The sequence below is a fragment of the Passer domesticus genome, chromosome 1 (genome assembly GCF_036417665.1).
Source record: "Passer domesticus isolate bPasDom1 chromosome 1, bPasDom1.hap1, whole genome shotgun sequence".
NCBI lineage: Eukaryota > Metazoa > Chordata > Aves > Passeriformes > Passeridae > Passer > Passer domesticus.
The window spans coordinates 42,400,650-42,416,779 of record NC_087474.1 but is presented as its reverse complement, the minus strand read 5'-3'; the positions used below and the strand labels follow the sequence as shown (position 1 = coordinate 42,416,779).

Genomic DNA, 16,130 nt, shown 5'->3' with positions numbered 1-16,130 from the left:
GCAGCCACCTTGCTACACACACTCCCCCTTACACACACAAACCTGACGAGTTCATGCCTCTTTAGCACCATGACAAGCTGCATGCAACTAAAACAACAACAACAACAACAACAAGGTTGATTTTGCATCATGATAAAAAGGGGAAAAGTACAGAACTGAAACTTTTCTCTCAGAAATGTGTGCCCCCGTGTATTTACTTCCAAGTTACTGGTGCAGGAAAACCTGTGTCACCTCAGCTGTGCAGGATGCTACGTGAGAAAAACATCATGCTGTGGCAACAAGGCTGTCTAGGATCTAGGGAGCCCTCTTTTGTGGATGGGAACATCTGCCATGGCTTGGCAAGTTACTTGATCTTGCAATGTGCCTTGACACCAGATCTCTAAAATGGGGCCAAATAGCATTTTGCTACTTCCTGGGGATTTTTGGTCAGGTTAGCACCACTGTAGGGTTGCCACAGTGCTCAGAAATTGGGACATAACACTTTTATCATTTTTAGACCCTTTGTTTCTCCTGCTGTAAAGGTCTCTGTCAGAGCAACAGCATAAGCTAACAATGGACCCCATTAGAAAACACATCTGTATGAAATTTAGCAACATCACTGATGCTGCTCTTGATGCTAGGGAGAGAGCAAAAAGATGCAGTGATTGCTGTGATAGTGGAGATGACTACGCAGCTTCAGAGAGGGAATGTCAGTAGGACTGTAAACTTGGGAGATGCATTTCTGAACACACTATGTGGCTACTTCTTGAAAGAACAAGAAGTAAATTTGGGACAAGGGTTGTATGTGAAAGCTACTGGTAAGTTTCTGGATCACAGTTTTGGGTGTGAACACCAAAATAGCCCAGTTCCAAGCATCAAGTGTAACACCCCCACACACACATACCAAAGTGGGGGAGAAGATGGAGTAGTGGGGTAAAGAGAAACAAGGACAGATTCCAGCTGACCATGCTGACAGCTCATGTGTCTTTATAAAAAGGGATTTCTGCTGAAACCAGAAGGGAATCTTGGGTGCATACCCCTTTGCTATCCTAACTAGTGCACTCTCAGCTGTGCTGGGTCTCTGCCCAGAAAAGGAAAAAAAGGGTGAGTCAATTCTGGATACTGATGAAAGCCAGACCACACCAAAGCCAGAGTGTCACAGGTACCACCCCTGTTTCAGCCTGCCCAGAACCCTCTGCCTTACCCATCCATTTTACTTTAACTTTTCTTGGCTACACTATTAAATACACTTCCCATAAACGCTGCTGCTCACTCACCATCACACGGCCCAGCCCCTGGCTCAGAGCACAGAGTGATGGGATCATTCAGGGTGGGAAAGGCCTCTAAGATCATGGATTCCACCCATTATCCCAGCATTGCCAGGACCATCACACCACGCTGTCCTTAAGTGGCACATCTACATGTTTTTGTGAACACTCCCAGGGACCGTGATCCCACCACTTTCCCTGGGCAGCCTGTTCCAATGCTTAACCACCCTTTCCAAGAAGAAATTCTCCCCTATATCCGACCTAAACCGCCTCTGGCCTTTTCCTCTCGTCCTGTCGCTCATTTCCATGGAAGCAAAGCCCTGAAGTGGTTAAGCCCCGCACCCCGAGGAAGTTTCACACAGCAGAGTCGCTTCTTCCCAGACACCAGCACACCCCGCGGGCACCTGCAAAACACCTGCGGGCAGGTTTTGAGTCCATTGTCCCGCAACCCTGTGTGCCTCAGGGGTGCTTGCCAGCGGTAAAGCCCACCAGCCGCGGCCACCTTCCCGTTTTAGACACGCGTGTGGTGGATTTCACTGCATCGCGCGTGGAATGCAGGCAGAGGAGCGACGGCAGGGATGGAACGGCTGAAGGGGGGAAAGGGGCCCCTGAGGTATTCCCCCCGAGTCAGAGCAGCTCCACGGGTGCCGCAGCCCACGCCCACGACTTTGGGGTGATTCGGGAGTTTTTTTGTCACTCTTGAGCTCGCCGCCCGCGGGGCGGAACTCCGAGTCCGGGGCAGCACGGAAGGTTTCCAGCGGCGGACGCGGCGGGGCCGGAAGGCGGCGGCGGCTCCGCCGGGGTGGCGGCATGGCGGGCTGGGGGCGGCTGGCCCGGCTCGGCGGGCGCCTCTGGGCGGCGGCGGCGCCGGCTCCCGGACACAGGTAGCGGTACAGCTGGGAGGGGAAGGGGCTGCTCCGGGGGACGGGAGGGAAAGAAGAAGCGGCAGGAACAGCGGGGAGCAGAGCGTGGGTCGGCCCCTGTCGCTGCCCCGGCGTCGTAGAATCGTAGAATGGCCTGGGTTGGAGTGGGACTTTGAGGATAATGAAGTTGCACCCCTCTGCTGTGGGAAGGGACGCCTTCAGCTAGACCTGGTTGCTCAGAGCTGCATCCAGCGTGGCCTTGAACGCTGCCATTAGGGCATCCACAGCAGTTCCAGTGCCTCACCTCCCTCACAGCAAAGAATTTATTACTTATACCTAGTCTAAGTCTGCTGTCCTTCAGTTTGAACCCACTCCCCCTTGTCCTGTCACTGCAGGCCCTTGTAAATCGTTTTGCCTCGTCTTTGCTGTGGGTTCCCCTCAGGAAGGTGAGGGGCCCCCAGCGGCCCCGTTCCCCCGGCGGCCTCTCCCGGCCCGGCGCCGTCTCTGGCCCTCGCCCTTGGGAGCGGCCTGTGCGTGCAGCTGCTGGCAGCGCCTGGCAGCTGTGTTCCTGGTGCCAGGGGTTACTGCTGGGCCATTCCAGCCTTAGGAGTAGCCCCAGCCCGCGGGGGAGTTATGGCAGGACGGGAGTGTTCGCGTCCCAGGCGTCTTTGCAGCACAGTGAGCGACTTGAGCTGCCGTGGTTTGGGTCACCTTGGCCCGCTGGCCCCGTGCATTCAGCGCCTGTGCTGTTAAATACTCCTTTCTTGACATTGCAGAGGACTGGGAAGCATTCAGTCCTTTTTCAGCCCTCGTAACATTTATGGCAGGACACTTGAGGTGTTCAGCCATGTTTGTAGAATCAGAGAGTTGTTTGGGCTGGAAGGGAGCTGAGGAGCCAAATTCTAAGCTGAGGTCTAAGTTCTTTCAGACAGTGTGACCAGCCCTGAGGTCAGACCAGGTTACTCAGGACTTTGTGGTTTTGGGTCTTGAAAGCCTCTAAGGACTGAATCTGTGCAGTCCCTCTGGACCCCAGTGCCAGTGTTTGATTGTCTTCAGGCTGAACATTTTTTTTCCTTAGGGCAAATCTGAATCCCCCTTTTCAGTTTTTAGCACTTCTCTCACTCTCCTGCTGTGCACCTCATTGACATGACCTGCCTTGGTCTTGTCAGTAGCTTTCTCACAAATTATTCCATGCCACTTGTGCATGGCACTGTGCATTTCTGCTTTGTGGATTTCACTGGGTTCCTTGTTGGCTTGTCCCGCTGGCTGGCCCCCCTTGGGCATCATCCAGTGCTCCCTTCAAACTTAACAACAGTGCACTCATCCCCTCTCAGAGGCCCCTGAAAAAGGTATTGAACAGGACAAGTTCCTGGACAGACTCTTGGGAGAACTCTGCTTGTAACTTGCCTTCTAGTAGAGTCCAAACCATCAGCTGTGACTCCTTCAGCTGATGATCCAGCCAGGTTTTTGGTCAGCTGACAGCCCACCCATCCATGCCATAACATCCCATCTTGGATAGAAGGATGTCACAAGAGATTGTTTTAAGTCTTGCTAAAGTTAAGATAAACAGTACCTACTGTCATCTCTTTGTTCATGGATCTAGCTGGGGGTTTTTATCTTAAAAGGAGTAGTTGGTTGCTTTGTTGTTGCTTGCTCCCCTTTGGTATAATTCAAAATACTTAGTCAAATGACAGATAATTAGGTGTTTTGTAAATTAGATGTAACATACATGTTATGAGACACTTTTTGTACTGATATGACACTCAAAACTTTTTCCCACCTCTGGAAAGGGGTCAGCTGGGCTTTGTAGTCAGACACATCAACAGTTCAACATGGTGGCACGAGCATCTTTCTGAAGAGAATGTGGAGTTCCTCAAGAAGATAACTGCAGAGGAGTACAAAGCTCAGACAGCCAGCAAGCTGTGCCCTCTGAAAGATGAGCCATGGCCACTGAATAAGTGGACACCAGGTGAGAAAGTATCTCTTCTGAAATACCTCTGTATGCTGAAATTATTCAGTAACATCAGGATTGTGTCTTGTGAAGTATTCTCCTTTTGGCTTTCACATAAATCACTCAATAAATCTCCTTGTAGATAAATAAATGTAATACATCAGTTCTCTAAAAAGCATTTAAAATATTACAAGATGTTAAGAACCTATAAAGAACTTTTAGTTCTTAAGGATAGTTTTTAGTCCATCTCTTGGCCCATCCCACTGCTGTACAACAAGATAATAAATTAAGAATTTGTCAAAAAAGTCTCCTTAGAGTATAAAGTCTATGAACTTGAAAATGCTTTTGTTAATATTGCTGGGCTCTGAAGAAAAAGTGCAATATAATACATTCCACTTCTGCTCTGTGATTACAGTTTGTTATGGACTAGAACACAGAAGTTTTTGAGCTTTCAAAAGGGTCACAGCATTTGTGTGGCATACTTGACAGGTAGCCATTGCAGTGATTAGGGTGGGAAGAACCTCCTACAGCAAACTTCTCAATAGTTAGTTTGGCTCCAATACATGGGCATTGTATTTTGGAAAAGAAAAATGAACCAAAAGTAGTTGCATTTTTCTATCAAACACAACAGAAACAGGTAAAACTTTTGGTGGGGTTAAAAACCCCCAGCCTCCCTGCAAGGATTTAGTGGTGTTTTCTCTCCTTCACCTCCTTAAGAAAGATCAGAATTAGTGGGACTTTGCAGATTATTAGATGAACTCTTTCAATTATTAAGTGTGAAGTTGCATCCATGTTCTGTTTTGATCTACAGATTCCATCAGAGTTGGTGTTGTTGCAGTAAAACTGGGAATGATGCCAATATGGACCAAATCAGGAGAAAAACATGCTGTCACACTACTTAAGGTGAAATAAACCATAATGAATTTAATCTCCTATACTGCATTCAGATTGTAAACCAGCTGTTTCAAGGAAAAGTGAAACTTACTACTTGTACAGAGTAGGAAATTCTGAAAGAAAGTGAAGATTTCTTTCACTCCTGTACAGTACACCACGCCCATATATATATATATATATATATATATATTCTGTTTATATCCATACTTTCTAGGAGTGGTCTGCCCTGCTGCCGCAGCTATTCAAATGCTGCAGAGCTGTGAGTGGTGTTACCTAGGTGATGCAGCAAAGCTGGGGTTAACTATCCCACTTCACTTCTTTTATTTTTCCACCTGCAGGCATGTTGGGATTAGTTTCACCTTGGTTTCTGAGCCTTCGTAGCTCTGAAGCTGCTTCTTCATATTCTCTGGCAGCTGCTCTTGTGATGAAACCTTCTCCTGACTGGCTGCTTCCACTGCTGTGAAAGCCATCAGGTTTACAGGGCAAAGGAGCAGGAGTCTAAAATGGGGGCTCTTACTGTGTGCTTTGAATGCTTACAACAGAGGTTTTGCAGATCTTGTGTGAAAAAGGTGATTATAATTTCTAGAGCATTTATGAAGTTAGTTTGCATTCTACTAGTTGTTTTCTTTCTGAAATAAGCCTTCAGTTCATTGGAAAAGTAATGTCAGTGGTAAAAATGTAATACATTGTCTTACTTGTAGGTTGTATCTTCTGTTATGAAAACAAAGACTGACTTTGGTGTTTTGTTGTCTTAATGTATACACATCTGCTTATTCTCAGATGAACACTTTTTCTTTTCTCCAGGTTCAAGATTGCCATGTTTTAAGATATGTTTCAAAGGAAGAGTCGGGTGGAAAAACAGCTAAGCTGCTTGTTGGAGGCAAAAATGTATCTCCTTTTTCTGTAAGTGAATCACTTTGGGTGTCACTGATGGAATAGTTGTTTCTGTTGTGATTACAATACAAAAGTAGCATAAGTAGACTTCTCTGAAAGATTTATTGACAGACAAGCATGTTTTGTAATTGATCTTTTGTCACATTCACCTTTGCTGTTTCGTAAAGTGAGTGTAAATTCTTCACTAAAAGAATAGGAAGAGAAACTTTTTGAAAGTTTTGCCTCTTAATTCTCTAGGAAAGCTGTGGGTTTAGGAATTTGCTTTGATGTGCAGTGTCCCATGCAGGTGAAAGGGTTTGAAGGACCACTAGCAGTGGAAAAATGTGTGTTCTTCATGTCTGTTGAGATGAGGACTGCAAGATACACACTTCAGGAGCCTGCTGTAAACTTACTCAGCTCCATCAATTGTTTATAACTTAGTGCTCTAGCTTACTCTTCTGTACTGTCTTTTTAGCTATAGTTCTAATTTTTCCCCAGGTCTGTTGGCATTGTTTAGTTTGCCTGTAGTTCTGCTGATAAGTAACTTTAAGACTTACCTATTCAACAGCATAGCTTCATGATTGTAACTCATCAACAGCCATATCAAAGCCACTCACTTGTTTAGACATCCCAGTTGCTTGATGTGGAATTCCCAGATATCTCTAGTGGCTGAGGTTGTCTGGCAGAGCTGTCATTCCCCGGGATGAGTTATAGATCAAGCAGGAACAAAGCATTCCCTCAAAGGATGTTTCTGTGATGCATTATTTCTGTAAAATATAATTTTTCAATTCTTGCAATATCCTGACACTCATTTGTCTGATTTGGGCAAGTAAAAAAATCCCAGGGCTCATGACTACTAAGCAGATTATCTCAGTTCATGATTGTGGCTTTTTGAGGGCATAGATTTCCATTTTTCAAACAGATCCCAGGGCCTCAGAATTATTCTGTATACTTGTTCCTGCTTTAGTGGAGATCAGAGAAGAAGGACTTTTTTTTCATTTGATACATCTGTTGGCTTTTTTAATATATTCTGCTGATTTTGAACAGACTTATACAAGGTACCATTCATTTATTCAGTTAGTTTATGCCATGTTTGACTAGCACAGCTTGCACTCTTCATGTGTCTATTCTGTCACTTTAGTCCATTTCTACCTTCCAGGTATGACATTTTTGTAGAAAAATGACAGCTGTGTTTTTTTCTAAGACATGCAAGAGTCATGGGAATAATGTTTTCAAGTTCTATTTTGCCCATTAGAGTTGATCTTTTCATTAAGATGACGTTACCAGTAAATCCAGTATGTTGTCTGAGTAAAAGTTGCCAGAAGTAAGGAGGTATGAAGAAAACTTCTTTTTAAACAACTCCTATGAAAATTTCCTCAAAGCAGAACCACATAAAAAGTCACCTCAAGGAATTTTTAGTAGTGTGAGTTATGTTCAAGACATTCTTTGGGCATAACTTTTCCCAAGTTAACGTCTGTTAATTTGATTGAATTTAGGCTCATTTTAATAAAGAAATTAATTAAATATTATTTGAGCAATCTTTGGTGAGGTCCTGGCCTAAGACTGAACTGTGTAATACTATTGTTATTGTTATTATTATTGTTATTATTATACTGAGCCCTGTATTATTATTTTTGACATCATCATTGTATAAACTAGATAATTCCTAAGGAAGAATTTAGCATGCTGATTCTGAGCAGATTTACTTGTTAAAGGTACTAACAAGTGATGTATTTCTGTGGTTTAGCTGCAAGTTTGGATCATTGTTTTCCTACGTTTATCAGCCTTTTTATGTGTTTCTTTCAGAAGTTTGAGAAGTGAGATATAAAAGAAAGCTGAATGATACTGTCTTGTATTAGCATAAGCAGTTTATCTTTTGTTAATTCCTCATAGGAACATCTGTCTTCCTCAGATTCCTCACAGCTACTGGTTTTTAATGAGTTCAGTCAAAAGATTCCTTCAGTAATTTTTCTAACAAAGAATTTCCTGTATTTCTTTGGAGTGTCAAATTGCTTTAAAACTGATAAGGGGTATTGCATTTTTAGCAAGATTCATTTTTCCTTTTTAGCTTGATATATGCCATTCTGTTATAAGTGAACAGATTTTTCATTATTTTTTAATGCAAAGTTATGCTCAAAAGTAAATTCTGTCAGTGCTCAGAGGGGTTTTTTTGTCAAAAATATTTTATATGCTTCCTATAAATGAGGGTGTATTGATCATTTTCCTATAATACTGGAAGATATTGTTGGTATTGATATTCTCAGCTGCTCCTTGTTTTTAAAAATAAGGAGCAGCTGATAATTCACTCAGTGTTCCCCTCTTCAATAGTGCTTTTTAGGAAGAGTTTGTAAAGACTGAAGTGTTTTGTTTGTAAAAATACATCTCTGACTTGGGTGTTTGAAGAGTCGGTGCTGTTACAGTAGAACAGTGCAAGGCTGCAGCCTAGAGTAGGACTCTTGAGATACAAGTGAATTTTACCCTTTGACTTCACCATGCTTTTCTTCAGATGTGGTATCTCTTTCCAGCCCCACATGCTGAGCACAGAGCTCCCCTTGCTGTAGCTTCAGGCAGCAGTTTTACATAGCTGGAAATAAAGGGTTGATATACAGGCACTTAGTAGGAAGTCCATATCTTTATTTTTCATTCTCACATATAGTTCTGCAGATTAATACAGGTGCTCCACTGATCCCTCAAACATTTGTGGCCTTATGAGAGATTTTGTATGTAGTTGATTCTGGTTTTTTAAAGGTATTAGAAGTATTTTGTACTGTGACCTTGAGTTAACAGATTTCTTGGGAAACATTTTTCACTCTCAAAGACAGATTCATAAAATTTCTGGGTTTTTTTCTGAATCAGAGATCCTCATCATCTGGCTTCCTCATTCTTCATAAAACTTCCTCTGTTCTAACACTTTTCAACAAATGTTCGAAAACAAAAGAAAGGGCAACATGCAGATTTTCAAAACTGTTTTCAAATACACTAAGTAACATTTTTAAAGTTGTCTACATTACTTGCTCTTAAAATTCACAAAATAATTTTTGAGAGAGCGGGAACTGCACCGGAGTTTTGAGAAGCAAACCTTAGAGATGAGATTATCCAAGTGTGACAGTATTGTTAGATGCTTAAATTGCTTTCTACCAGAAATCATTTGAAGGAAAATCAGCTGCATCTCTTTTTTTTTTTTCCTGTGGTCACAATTTTCCTGCGTCACTGTTTCTGTTACTTGGTTTTGTGTCAGTGGTCTGCTGTTCTGTGAGATGTCTTACTTAAAACAGCTGAGAATAATTTTAAGTACTTTAAAATGTATCAGACTTATCTGAAAGCAAAGTCCCTGCTTTAGTAAGCCAGCAGTGCTTTGACACTGAGTGGACTTGCTATATCTTAAAAATACATGAATCATAAACTTGTTGTTATTAATCTTTCTTTTTTGCCCAAATTTCTTCTGTGGAAATTTAAGCATTTCTAGAAATTTCTGCAATACGAGAATTCGTTTCTATGATTTTGTTAGTTAAATAAATTACATTTATCATTTGGTGTGGAACTAAGTCATCAGAATCTTTAAAAAAGAGAACCTACTTCTTAAATTACTACAAAACTTGTAAGCCATGAAAAAAAAAGTAGCATCTGTCATCTACATTCTAAATGATTAGTTTCTCTCTTCTGATTTTTGATATCCTCATATATCTCTCATTTATATTAGTAGCTGTAGGGTAACTACTTGACAGAAAATAAAAGGCAGACATTTATTTATTTTTAAATAAACTTTATGTAGAGATAAAATGCAAGCCTGAAGATGAAATTTTAGTATGATGTATGTGTTTCTCTGAGTGATGTTGACAGTCTGTAATAGTTTTCTGTGCTAGGTTGGTTCTTGGATATTTTAAGATGACTTCTTTTTTATGGCTGCTTTTTATTGCAGAAACCAGAGTCTGCACATGAAATTTTTAAAGAAGCTGGAGTGCCACGGAAGCAGAAAGTTACAACATTTAATGTAACAGATGATGCCATAATTAAGCCAGGTAATTTTTTTGAGCTACTGAGTATTGTGTGCATAGTCATTTAGCATCTGCCACTTGTAGACCTAAATGAAGTTATTATGGATGTGTATTTCAGTTTTGTTTTTGATAGAAAGTGCTGAATTCTTTGTCATTAAGCACAAGCAAACTTTTTGCATAGGGAAAAACAGAAGATGGGTTTTACTTTTTGGTTGAGATGTAGAATTTTTGCTTTTTCCAGGATACTGTGTTTCCACCTGTGAGAAAATAAATCCAATCCAAATTTACTCTGAACATTGAGTTAAGAAGTAAATGTCTGTAACCTTGACTCACTTATTGGGCATAAATATGGATACAGTTACAGGAAGTTCTGTGTTTATCCTTATGAGAGGGGACACAGTTTTGTGGTAATGTTTCTCAGGACCCTGAAATAGCAGTTTGAGTTTTGTTTCTTCTTGCTGCATTCAAAAGTAGGACAAAGGCTGCTTTTTCTGACAGCATGCAAAGTAAAACACACTAAATCATGTTTATAGCAAACATTCTCACTAAAAATCAATACTGGAAGTTTGGTGATCAATTGAAAAGTTTGACATTTCTGAGTATTTGTTAGGTAGTGTATTTAGGTTGTATTTGTTTTGTGGTTTTTGGCAGTTACAGGTATTTTCTGAGGAATTATATAGGGTAGGAAATTCTAATGTATTGCATCTTCACTACCGTTAGCGGAGCTTTTTGCAAGACCTATTTTAGACAGTGCAGTAACTGATAAAAATCAAATGTGACATGCAGAGGAAGTCTGGACTGATAAGTGGAAGCAATTGCTTGAGATAAAGCAGAATTGCAAGTTTTTGAGAAACTGCTTTTACAGTATGTGTATTTTGTACATAACATCCTTTATGTGCGTGATTTTGTGTCAGTTGGCAGTTAACCAAATGTGTGGATTATGTAAATATAACATGAAATAATATGAAAGTTTTTATGCTTGAGACTTATGAGAGGTTTACATAATTTCAGTTTGAATTTATACAGATTTGAGAAAGCATGGAAGCAATTGAAAATACATGAAGCAATTAAAATTTCGGGTTTTTTAACGGGTGTATAACAGATTGCAAACTGAAATATGCAGCCACATGGATCTTCAGATTAAAGTTCATTTAGAATGAACTAAGTTATCAGTTTTGCTTTGTTGGGTTTTTTTTAAGCTGCTAATGAAAGAATATTTGCACTTGGATGACAAAAAATCACTGAAGACAAAACAAATTGGAAATTTATGTTTTGATACTGCAAGTACTTAAGGAATTGGTGTAATTACAGTGAGATGAGTGATGTCACTGACTTACAGTAGCACTGTTTCTGCTAAAGGTCAGCATGTAGACAATTCCCCAGTGGAGGAAGCTGTACTTTTGCTACAGACTTTAGTTTGGAAACACTGTATCTGAATAGAGGAAGTATTGTAAAAATTTTTCTTTTTTAACCCAATTTTTTATAGTTAATGGGGGGGATCTTGTGGTTTGTTTGGTTTTTTGGTTTCATTTTTTTAAAAAAAACTCTCCACTTTATGAAGTGCTAGTACTTCTAAGTGCAGCATATTCTGTTTTCTTGCTAAGCATATGTATTATGAGTCTTAACTAATTGGGCACTTTGGGCTTTGTCAGTGTATGAAGGGCAATGTATCTGAGTAAAGCCTTGACCCTTCCTGCTAATCTGAAATTGGGTTTATATCCTAAATAGTAAATACAAAGCATCTATTTCAGTCAGTGAGGTTGATAAAGAAGAACAAATAAGAAGTAAATCTGTTTCCTTTCCTACCTGGAGGATAATGACTGGGTAGTGGTTTGAGGATTTCAGCACTAAGTTGAACATGATCTCTCCTCTTCTTCTGCAGGTACTCCCTTGTATGCTGCTCACTTCCGCCCTGGGCAGTTTGTGGATGTTACTGCAAAAACGTAGGTGCCTGAGGATTTAGCATGTCTTAAATCTCTCCCAAAGAGACTGGCTGATTTTTTTTTCCCTCTAATTTGGCTTGATCCTTCAGGTCACAAAAGCTGAAATACGATTGCAACAGTAGTGATAGGAAATTGACATCCATTCACTCATTGCATCAAAAATATCAAATTATGTTTCTTGACGAGGCTTACTATTGCTTTTGAACAAGGCAGGTAGACTATTAATGCTGTTAAGGCTGGGGTCTGCCTGTGTTGTCTCTCATGCATGGGCAAAGAGATACTTTAATACAATATCTCTAGTATGTAAAAATGGAGAATAAATGCTGAAAGGTATTGGTTCCCCAAAAGACTGCTTAATTTTAATTTGGTGAAGAGATGGGAAGAGATATGTGGACTGAAAGGATAGCAAAAAAATAGTGACTACATTTAGCAGTACAACAGAGCTGTCAAATTCTTTTTTTGTTTTCTCTCACATTCTAGCTCATGTCCTTGCCAGCAGTGGCTAAAGATCTTTTACTTTAATGTGGGAGGACTAATTTCCTCTCAGACCACTGCAAATGCCAGATGAGCTCAAGCAATAGAGGGTGTTCAAAAGAAAAACTAGCATCTTGTGGCAAAGACTTGGTCCTGGCTCTTGTTGTACGTCTGTGATTTCCCCTGACCAAGAGAGCCCCTGTCTGCATATTTCAGTGTCACAATACAAAGATAATATTTGCCATTACATGTTTTATTTCTCCGCAATGGAGGTAAAACCCAGCTGCAGCTGTCTCACTTGTAGGGTGTAATACCTGTAAATGTCCAATGCTCTTCACAGGATTTTGTATATATGGGGAAACTGGCCATCTCAACAGAGCTGAGTATGCAATTCTAATAGAACTACACCTCACTGCATTTGTAAGCACTCTGTTGAGGAAAACAGTTTAAGGAATTGACTGGAATTAGTATCTTTTCCATGTCAGACTTTCTTATACAATGCTTAGATCTGGCATATTATCCATTCTCCTTGTAAATTGCATTCAGTGAGCATCCTGTAAGGGACCATAGCTTGTTTGCAGAACAAAGCACATGATCATTAGGAATACAGTCATTTAATGGAGATTAAGTGTCAGTCTTTCTTAATGCAGAAAAGCTTTGCTTTTCCAGGAGCTTTTCCAAGAACTAGGAAAGGGATTTTTTAGCAGTGTAAAAGATATTGGTAAACAGCTGCAGGTTATTGATTTGTATCTTGCTTTTAGTATTTGAAAATACTAGCGAGCTAAAAATGGACTGGGTTCTTGGTCCTGTTCAGTGAATCCATCCTAGACTGCAGTTCAGTATTTCTAATATGTTTTCTCTAGATAGTTGTATGATCCTATTTCAGAAATTAGGTGTGTGCTTGTACTGCTGATTTGGTAGCATATTTTTTGTAATCCTTCTGTAAAGGTGAAGAAAATGTTCTTTAACTAAAGAGAAAGGTGAAATGGGTTTTCTGTCAGTGTGATTCTCTAATTGTTCCAGTCTTTCTATATCAAAAAGTTTTAACCTTTTTCTGTAGCTCACTCACATTCTGGTTTCTGCTTCTTTGGAATGCTTCATTTATCATGTTCCCTTAGCTCCTGGGCAAGAATTAAGTTATGTTACTACATTTCAGTTTTTGTTCTATCCTTTTGGGTCTTTCCATGCAATTTCATCCAGCAAAGTCTCATCCAACCTGGGGAAGGACTTGGAGGGAGGACCTGGGTCTTTCTGTTTCAAACCATTATGGACTTGAAAAACAGTAATTCCTAAGACATGCTGTCAAGTAAAAGTTTTTAAAAATATATTTACATGAAAATGTACTTTACATTTTTGAGTTTGACAGTAATTTTGCTTTAATTGGGGGAAACTCTGGAGCGTATAGTGTTAGAAATCATGCGGATGAAAATAGATGTGCTGTTGATAATAACATGATTAATTGTAATAAGGCCTTTAAAATGGAAAGAAAGATCAAATGTCGCCTCAGTGAGGAGATAATGTAGTGGAATATAAAGGATATTTTAATATTTTACCAACTTTTAATTGTTCAGATATCCTTTTGTATACTTCCTTCTACCAAGATGTAAATAAAAAATATGCTCCTTGTAAATAAGCAAACTTCAAATTTCATTTCAGAAATCTTGGTTTAGCCGCTTCATTTGGTTACCAAAATGTAGGGGGTTTTTATGACTGTCTTCTTTTAATCTTCCCTGCAAATGTTTTTGTCAAAGTCTTTTGAAATGTTTTGACTCATTTATACCTCTGTAAAGAAAAACACTTCTACAGGAATGAGAGGGTTCAGTTAAAAGATTTATGTTTGCACTTTGTTTTTATTTCAAATCTCATAATTGTTCAGCATGGTATGAGTGGCTTTTAGAGCACTGAGACTAGGCAGTGTGTCTGCATGCTGTCAATCTTCTATAGTGCTGAAATATTTTCCTTAATACTTATTTTCAGTAATTTAAAAGGTCAATCCTTAAGTTAGGCTTTGAGCTAAAATGCACAACACCATCTGGAAACACCTCTCTCACAGGCTGCAGCTCTGTGACCCTACCATGAGTATGCATCCAGCTCTGTGGTCCCCTTTAGGGATGGAATACCTCCCCTATGAGGAAAGGCTAAGGGAATTGGGATTGTTCAGCCTGGAGGAGAGAAGGCTTCGGGGTGACCTAATTGCAGCCTTTCAGTACCCAAAAGGAGCCTGTAAGATGGAGAAAGACTATTTGTGAGAGCACGTGGTGACAGGACAAACGGCTTCAAACTGAGAGTAGGTTTGGATCATATATTAGGAAGAAATTCTTTACTGTGAGGGTGATGAGGAACATCAGAAATGTTGTGAGTCCCAAGAAAAAGCCAACAGGAGTTTTGTTGGAAATGGGCTAGAATTAAATGGTGAGTCTGGAGTGTTTATGGTTTATGTAAGTTTTGCTCGATTAACAGTGTCATCTGAGCCTGAATCAGAACTCTGCATTTGCCCAAAGTTATTTGAGTAAGTAGTTGAAATACTTTTTCCCTGCAGCATCGAAATAATGCTCTTTTAAATTAACTACATTTGAAGAGTTACTAGGTAAGTAAATTGTTGCTTAATTAGAGTACTTTATTCCAGTAGCTTTCTAAATGAAAGTTCTCTCATTACGTACTGGCATTTTACTTGTATCAAATCTGGAAAATGAGGGTTTGTACAAAATTAGGTGGCTGACCTCAACACCTGCTTTCCTGCAGGTGAGGCCGACCTCAACACCTGCTTTCCTGCAGGTGAGGCCAGAACAACTGTAATTAAACTCTATTTTTAGCTCTGCAGAAAGATTGTTTTTCTTTTAACTCTTGCATGTCCTAGATTTTCATATCATCATTTCTCCCTGTGATTATTTTCTGGGAATCAGGTAATGCTTCACTAGGTGAAGCCGAGTAAACGAAGTCACTAAATTGCATCTGTTGAGGAACAGGGGCATTCTGCATTTCAAATCTAGTTTTATAAGTCTCCTGCATGTGAGGTTTTGTGTTCAGATATGGTGTCTAATGTTACTGTTAGAACATTAAAGATATATAGCCCTGGATTCAAACCAAGACAACAGGCAGAAGATGCCTTAGCATGATGTCACAACAGGGTAAGTAGGATGTCAAACATTCTACTTCAGTGTAGGTTCTTGGTTATCATATTTCAGATACTGTAGCAAAGTCAATTCTTTTTAAGTAGAGTCTAGTAATTTATTCTGTTAAGTTAATAAATAGTACTGGATTAACATCCTGCTTTGACAGACCTTAATGTTTTTTTAAAATCTCAGCTGGCTTAGATTAAGTGTGAATAATTACTTTTCTTTTTTTTCAGTGATACTTGCTGAATGTATTCACATGTAGCAATTTTTAAGGAGGGCAAAGAGGGCAGTTAAACAATTTGAAATTAAATGAGTGATATTAATAGCTGACACCTGGTGTCTTTTCAGAAATCGGCAAGAATGTAATTTTGCATAATATTCGTTATTTTTGTCAGAATAAAAAGTTTAAGAAGACTGTACAATACACTGTATAAACCCTTCTCTGATTTTCCATAATAATGTCTTGAACAGCATGCATCTTAATTTCTTTTCCTTGTTTATATAAGATAAATATTAGTTTCAAAAGCATGTTTCATTTCATACAATTGGAAGAATGTCTTTGCATTAGAAATACATATAAATTGTGGATCATGGAGAAAATGTACTCTTTTTTTTTTCATATAGTGGAGACATCAACCATTTGTCTGAAAACAGATCTTACATCAACTTAGGCTGTAAAAACACTGTTCTTGAGAATGCTTGAGGTATATTGCCTGACCTACTAACTGCCTAGTTGACCAGTTCTAAATTTTATTATAAACTAGACATTAGTAG

At 39.7% G+C, this 16,130-nt stretch overlaps 1 protein-coding gene across 1 annotated transcript in view; it reads left to right on the top strand.

Annotated features, from left to right (window-relative positions):
- Positions 1 to 1,916: 1,916 nt before the first annotated feature.
- Positions 1,917 to 16,130, top strand: part of MRPL3 (mitochondrial ribosomal protein L3) — a 28,803-nt gene continuing 14,589 nt past the window's right edge. Inside the window, exons 1-6 of the mRNA XM_064416057.1 lie at positions 1,917 to 2,131; positions 3,901 to 4,079; positions 4,873 to 4,964; positions 5,760 to 5,858; positions 9,748 to 9,847; positions 11,706 to 11,766. Coding sequence (XP_064272127.1) covers positions 2,058 to 2,131; positions 3,901 to 4,079; positions 4,873 to 4,964; positions 5,760 to 5,858; positions 9,748 to 9,847; positions 11,706 to 11,766 — 605 coding nt within the window. The 5' untranslated portion in view covers positions 1,917 to 2,057. The remainder of the gene's footprint in view (positions 2,132 to 3,900; positions 4,080 to 4,872; positions 4,965 to 5,759; positions 5,859 to 9,747; positions 9,848 to 11,705; positions 11,767 to 16,130) is intronic.